General features: G+C 51.4%; 4 protein-coding genes across 4 annotated transcripts, besides 3 other annotated features; all 4 read left to right on the forward strand.

The window, feature by feature from the left end:
- Nucleotides 1-513: 513 nt before the first annotated feature.
- TraAM80_09406 (retrotransposon hot spot (RHS) protein) lies at nt 514-1,104 on the forward strand (the record flags this gene model as incomplete). The annotated part of the gene is made up of 1 exon (XM_029386092.1): nt 514-1,104. The coding sequence occupies one exon, from the start codon at nt 514-516 to the stop codon at nt 1,102-1,104; it is 591 nt and encodes a 196-aa protein (XP_029234036.1).
- Nucleotides 1,105-1,123: 19 nt separating this feature from the next.
- TraAM80_09407 (retrotransposon hot spot (RHS) protein) lies at nt 1,124-2,242 on the forward strand (the record flags this gene model as incomplete). The annotated part of the gene is made up of 1 exon (XM_029386093.1): nt 1,124-2,242. One exon carries the CDS (start codon nt 1,124-1,126, stop codon nt 2,240-2,242), a length of 1,119 nt encoding a protein of 372 aa, XP_029234037.1.
- Nucleotides 2,243-2,357: 115 nt separating this feature from the next.
- Nucleotides 2,358-2,900, forward strand: TraAM80_09408 (retrotransposon hot spot (RHS) protein; the record flags this gene model as incomplete). The annotated part of the gene is made up of 1 exon (XM_029386094.1): nt 2,358-2,900. One exon carries the CDS (start codon nt 2,358-2,360, stop codon nt 2,898-2,900), a length of 543 nt encoding a protein of 180 aa, XP_029234038.1.
- A 360-nt stretch (nt 2,901-3,260) lies between these two features.
- Nucleotides 3,261-3,310: a microsatellite.
- A 759-nt stretch (nt 3,311-4,069) lies between these two features.
- Nucleotides 4,070-4,090: a microsatellite.
- Nucleotides 4,091-4,135: 45 nt separating this feature from the next.
- TraAM80_09409 (group II trans-sialidase superfamily) lies at nt 4,136-6,127 on the forward strand (the record flags this gene model as incomplete). Its single annotated transcript, XM_029386095.1, has 1 exon — nt 4,136-6,127. The coding sequence occupies one exon, from the start codon at nt 4,136-4,138 to the stop codon at nt 6,125-6,127; it is 1,992 nt and encodes a 663-aa protein (XP_029234039.1).
- A 369-nt stretch (nt 6,128-6,496) lies between these two features.
- Nucleotides 6,497-6,533: a microsatellite.
- Nucleotides 6,534-6,700: the final 167 nt, after the last annotated feature.

Here is a 6,700-nt window from a genome sequence, read left to right on the forward strand (position 1 = left end):
TGCGGCCCTGTTTTTGTGGGGAACAGCACCGGATGTGTGGGGTGTGGGTTGTGGTGGGCGGCAGGCGCCGTCTACGTTTTGTGTGGAGCGTTTTATTCTTTTTTGGTCTTTTTTTTGTGTTTCATGCTGTGCGGGATTGGGGGTGCCTATTTGCGTGTGTGTGTGTGTGCAGAGACGTTGATCACGCCGGTGTGGGACGGTGGCCGGCGGGGTTCACGGGCAGAAGCCCTTCGTACCCACCACGTTGTTGTTGTCGCTGACTCTCCTCAACACTCTGCGGTGCGTGGGGCACTCACATTGCCGTCGTGGTGGTCCTCCTGCGTGTGCGTGAGGTGTGCGCCGTGTACTGTGTGAGTGGTATGTTCTCTTTTGTTGCAGCCGCGTAGAGTCGTGTTTATGCGTAATTTTGTTTCTCTGTTCTTTCATTCATCGTTTTGACTGGTTGTTTGTATTGTGCTGCAGCTAAGGCCAAGTCGACAAAATACGAAGGAAAACAAAATAATAATAAAGGGAATGATGTCTGTAAACAGGTGGGTGAGGCTTTTTAGGGGTGCAAGATCTTCCCTACCTTCTCTATTACAAGAGCGGCTTTTGTCGGGGTCGGGGCTGTCTGGCGGCTCGTATGAGCCCCCCACAGAGTGCCGAAGGGTGGAAGGAGCGCTGCAGCGGCCAAGGAGGACGCTTGCAGGCTCTATCGAGGATGTCCGCAATGTGCGGGTTGGCCAAATCAATATAATTTTGCTGAACGACTTCCTTCGACAGTACGTTGGCCCCAACAGAGTGGTGGGTGAAGACCAAAATGTGTCAATGGAGGTGTTTGTGCGTGGGCCAGACAGGTACGTTACAGAGCAGAGGCGTCGTGAGGGGAAATCCTCGATTCCACTAGGGTATCAGCTTTTTGAAGATGCACGCAAGCTTACGGAGCGCATGGTGGCCACGCTGCGAGACTGGAAGGAATTTACAGATAAGGAGTATTGTCTCTGCTATTACACGAACAAAACTGAAGGCAGCTCTTCAACTAGCGTAGGAGGAAGGGGCAACACGGGAAGCCGAAATACGCCCCAGAGGACCATCACCGGAGGCATTCTACGAGTCCGTGTTTAACGCAACGTGGAGTCACGTCATGGGATTTCCCGAGGACGAAGGGGAAGACATGGAGGTAATAGAGGGCCAACGGCCGCAAGAGTTATTGTGGGAGTACACGCAGACTGTGCGTACTTTTTTCTCAGTGGGTGGTGATGAGCAATTCTTTCCACCACGCCCACGACTCATGATCCTTTCCTTTGAAAAGCGATGGCCGTACTCGTTGAACCATGCAGTGCCTATTGCCGACTGCTACATTAACATTGAGGTGCATCGGGTGTGGAAGATCGTCGAGGGCGATCTAAAAGGAGTGTTTCTCCCTGCAGAGAGAGGCCCACCATGCATGAGACGCCGTCTTTTGATTGGAACCCCCAGGATAGGGAAGTCAATGGCGGCTGGCTCCTACCTCCTTTATCAGCTGCTGCACCACGACGCCACGAAGCTCCATGTGGTTGTGTACTGCTTTGGAAGGGATTTCGCATACTTGTTTGACAGGAGGACACGAACGGTGACAGAATACAGGGGTGAGAATAATATTAGAGGGGTTATGGTAAATTTGGCTGGGAGTGGAATGAAGGGGTATATCATCATCGATATGGCAAGACAACTTAACGAACCATCGAATGATGTTGTGCCCTCCCCTGAGTGGGGCATCATTATGTTGTCATCCCCGAACGAAAATAACTTCAAACAATGGGCGAATCAGGCGGGTGCTATCAAAATCATCATGAATTGCCCCGATGAAAATGACGTGAAGGCGATGTGTGCGTGGGAGACACGCAATACGACTGAGGAGGAGCAGGTGGAGTATTGGAGAAGGATGCACATGCGCATGGATGACGTTGGACCGATTCCGCGATGCATCTTTCAATTCAATGAGTATAAGGACCGCGTGGAGGAAATCAAGGACATCCTGGAAGGTATCGACGCCTCAAATGCTGTACATTATGGGATGATTGGGGGCATGGGAATGCGGCCCTCGAATGACGCACCTCACAAACTTGTGAAAGTTGTCAGAGTAATAAGACAAGGCAATGTTGAGGGGTTTGTTAACCTGCCGGTCTGTTTTTCCATTGAAAGCAAATTAATTGCAAAGTTGCTCAAAGTGGATGAGAAGAATGACTTTTTTTTCGACTATGTAAGCACTGCGAAGTGTTAATTCCGGAACTTTTGGAGCAGCATACTCTGCACACATTCCTGCGTAGAGGCTTTGTGGAAAATATAATGCCGGGCCTCAACGAGTTGCCTCCACCAGGACGTCGTCGACGACAGAGATGTGTGCAGCAATCGAACCTCGAAAAGCATCCAAGCATACCCGTTGCATTGATAACGCTGGACCACGATCCTCCGAGGTTGGATGTACAATACAAGGTGCTATACGTACCGGAGAGCAGACATTTTCCGTTTGTGGACGGTTTTTTCTTCGTTGGTGCACCGCGGAGGACGATGGTTGCGGTGCAGGTGAGACGACGAGGGCTGAGCATGGCACCAGAACCAGCGCGGTGAGGCAGTTCAACAATTTTCTATGGAGTTATTTTAATGACTGGGAAACTTTTGCGGAAGGCTTGTCGTGGGAGATTATTTACGTGCAGCATGAGGGCAGTACGGCAATAAACGCGTGGCAGCAATGTGCTGTCGTCGCGCACGCAAATGTAACGGGCAGCAATGAGCGTGAGGACCCTCAGGCCATTGCGGCATTTTGGAATCAGCAGGTGCGTCAGTGCGAGGTAGCGGTATCAGCTGAAAATTTCAGAAGTGAACGACAAACCCAACGTGGGCGACACCCAGAGGGAGAAGGAAAAGGAGGAGGGGAATAAACAGTTTGAGTTTACTGGTGAAGTATTTTAGGGAGTATTATATATTGCCGAGTGTGTTTGTGCGTGGGTAGGAGGCGTAATTAGGGACTCGCTCTGCCGTGCGCCAAGTGATTATTATGGCCAGCGCTACCACAGCAGCACCTTTTTTTTTGTTGTGGTTGCGAGTAAAATTGTGTGGGGAATGATGGCGCCTTGTGGGTGTACGCCGGCAGTGTTCCATTGGTGATATCTCCTCGCTGTTCCCAGTTTGTTGCTGCAGAGAGTTTGGGCGAGAGGGTAAGTTTTGCATGCTGAGTGGACTCACAGGCGGGAAAGCAAATGCGGCGGCCACCACAGCCCAGAGGTCAGGGGCAAACCGAATTATTGTGATTGTTTTTGTGCGTTGGCGTGGTGTTTTTCTTTTTGTTTTTTTGGGTGCCATCGTTTTTGGTTCGTCTGTGCTCCAATGGGGGGTGCCGCATGCACCGCTGAGAGCCTCGAGCAAACACCGTTGGCGCCTCTCTTTTGTTGGGTTGCCGTCCTGGGCGCATGTGCCTGTTCCGTCTTGTTCAGGTTGCATGCACTGACCAGGCAGTCTGAGGCTACGGCTGCGCTGGTGTCGCCCTCGCTCTTGGGCCGAACGAAGCAGCAGGAAAAGAGGCTGCCGCTCTTATTCCGCAGGGCTTATTTTTTATTGTTTTTATTTTTTAAATATTGCGCCCCACTCCTGCTGCAGTGTGCTGAGGGAAGTGGCGGCGTTGGGGATTTTGTGGGGGCCGTGATGGGAGGCCCTGCCGGCATGCGCACTGCGTGTTGCTGCTGGCGGGGTTTGAAGGGGCTGGGCGGGGGAGACGGTAAGCGAGGTGTTCATGAATTTGTTTTTTATTGTTTGATTTATGCGGGGGCGTCCCACACTGCGGACTCTCCGTGCGGGTGCGTGTGGGTGTTTCTTCGGGCTGCGCACAACAGTCGCTGCCACCGCGTTTGTCGGTCTGACCTTCATTATGGATTGTCGCTGTTTTTTTGCGGGGTGCCCAACCGTGGGCGCGGGTGGTGCCTATCGTTATGTTCGTTTTTTTTCTTTTTTTGGTTTCACCTCATTTTTTCTTCCCTCAACACGCTCGTAAGGAAAGAGACCAAACGCCACTCGCTGCCGTGCACATTGAAAGGCGCTACAGTCACCACCAGTAACACACACACGCACACACACAATCGTTGGGGCCTGAGCGGATCCACCACAAGGAGGAAGGAAGAGAATGAGTGAGCAGCAACACATGCTCAACATGTCCCTGCACATGTTTTCTTTTTCGGTGCTTCTTCTCTGCGTGCTGTTGTTATGCTTTGCCAGTGCGGCTGTGCACGCTGAGGAGAAAAGTACGCCAAAAGACGTGCAGCCGCCAAAGGATGCTAATCTTTTTGTGCCGCGTCGAAGGATCGTGGAAACACAAGGTCAAAGTAGAGCATGGAAATATTTAGTCTCACCTTCCCTTGCCAGTGCTGGTGGAGTCTTGGTTGCTTTCGCCCAGAGCTACACCATGCTTGCATACCCTACTTATGAACAAAATTGGCCCATGTCTTATGATGTTGTGGCGGGGTACATTGACCCTGCAGAAAACTGGTCGTCTTTTGTTGATGAGGTCCGACTAAACGAATGGAAGGCGTACAACATCTTTTACACGGCCCTGCTAGAGGAGCATAACAACGGTCTGAGATACGCGTATGCACCCACAACAATTGCGAAGGGCAACAGAATATTCATACTTGTGGGAGGGTATAATCAGAAATATGATGCTTCATCGAAGAGGTGGCTTGCACCCTCACAGGGTTTTGATTTGTTTGTGGGTGAGGTCACGCAAGATAAAGTCATCCAATGGGGCGAACCCACCTCGCTTTTGCCACAGATCGAACCATTTGCTAAACAACGTGGCGTGGAGCAGTTTGTTGGTAGTGGCGGCCCAGGCGTTGTGATGGAGGATGGCACGCTTGTGTTTCCTGTGACGGTGATGAAGACACGAGAAAAATATTTTCTCTCCATGATCATTTATTCGAAGGACGACGGCAAAAATTGGTTGCTTTCACAAGGGATGCTCCCCCCGCGGTGCACTGACCCCCTCATCGTGGAATGGGAGCAGGGGCAGCTTCTCATGATTGTGCAACGCTATCTTCTCTCCAGGGTGTACGAGTCGAGGGACATGGGGGCAACGTGGAGGAGGGCTGTCAGGATACTCACACGCGTGCAGCCCAGGTTTATTTCGCACGTGTTTCCAACGGATGCGGGAGTGAAGGCCCTCATCACTGCGACCATTGCTGGAAAGAAGGTCATGCTGTACACTCAGAAAGGGATTCTCCCTGAGGAGATGATGGCAAATATGCTCTGCATTTGGGCCACTGACAACAACCGCACGTTTCATGTCGGGTGCATTTCCAGGGACAGGAAAGATGGGTTGGGGTCTGAGAACACCCTGCTGCACTTGAAAGATGCGTTACACCTTTTACAAGCGAGGAGCGATCACACGGCAAGCAGCATGCTTTTTACTTCTTTACCCGAGCAGCTGAAGACGATCACGTCCGTCTTGGAGACTTGGGCAAAACTGGACTCCTTCCTCTCCAACTCGTCTGTGCCCACGGCCGGTCTGGTTGGGTTCTTGTCGGATGCATCGGGTGAAGGAACTTGGAACGACGCGTACCGTTGCGTGAATGCAACTGTGACGAATGCAAAGAAGGTTGAAAATGGCTTTAAGTTCACGGGGTTTGGGTCATACGCCATATGGCCGGTGAACATGTGGAAGCATCACAATGTGCACGGCTTTGTGGATTACGAGTTTACGCTTGTGGTGACGGTGACCATCGATGAGGTTCCGAAAGAGAGCTCTTCTCTTGTGCACGCGAGCCTCGGTGAAGATGAAATCACGGCGTTTATGGCGCTGTCGTACACGACGGAGAAACGGTGGGGGACAGTCTTCGACGGCATCACGACAACAACACACAACAGCACTTGGGAGCCGGGGAAGGAGTACAAAGTGGCGCTCATGCTGCAGGGCAACGAGGGCTCCGTGTACGTGGACGGTGTGATTGTGGGGAGTTCTGACACACTACCAACCCTTGAGGAACCGAGGCACGATATCACTCACTTTTACTTTGGTGGCGGCGAAAACAGCAGTGTGACAATAAAGAACGTCTTTTTGTACAACCGCCAACTAAGTAAGCAGGAACTCAAAACCGTTGACGACTCCCATGCAACACAGTAGCGTACAGGTGACAACTCCACGCGTGCGGATGTGTCTCGGCTACTTCTGCTGCTATTGGGGCTATAGGGTTTTGTTGCCCTGTGCTGAGTGGGCCCCGGTGGAGGGGAGTTTATGCTTCTACTGAGAGCATCTCCGTTTCTCCACCTACTTTTTGCACTAAATAAAGTCTCATGTAGACACGCATTTTGTTTCATTTTCCGCCTTTTTTTTTGTTTCTTGTACCCACAAATTGCGCTCTTCTTTCGGCGCCAGCACCGCGGTGTCTTCATGTATTTCATTCCGTCCATTTTTGTTTGTTATATTGTTTGCCTCTAGCAATAACTGGAGGCGAATCACCCTTTTTTTGTGTGTATTTGTTCAGTGTTTTTTTTTGTTGGTTCGTTGGTTGTTGTTTTGTCGGTTTGTTCTTGACGATGGCGTTGAGCCTGCGTGTTTGCTTGGCAGGGGGAGATGCTTCACTGCGCCCCTGCACTGCGGTCACCACGGGAGGGATCGGGGCTCTCTCTTTTACGTCTTGGTTTTTCGCGGTGCTGACGTGTGCCACTGTCTCAGCTGACGTGCACGCCACCGAAT

The sequence above is a fragment of the Trypanosoma rangeli genome (assembly GCF_003719475.1).
Source record: "Trypanosoma rangeli strain AM80 chromosome Unknown Tra_15.4_contig_00577, whole genome shotgun sequence".
NCBI lineage: Eukaryota > Euglenozoa > Kinetoplastea > Trypanosomatida > Trypanosomatidae > Trypanosoma > Trypanosoma rangeli.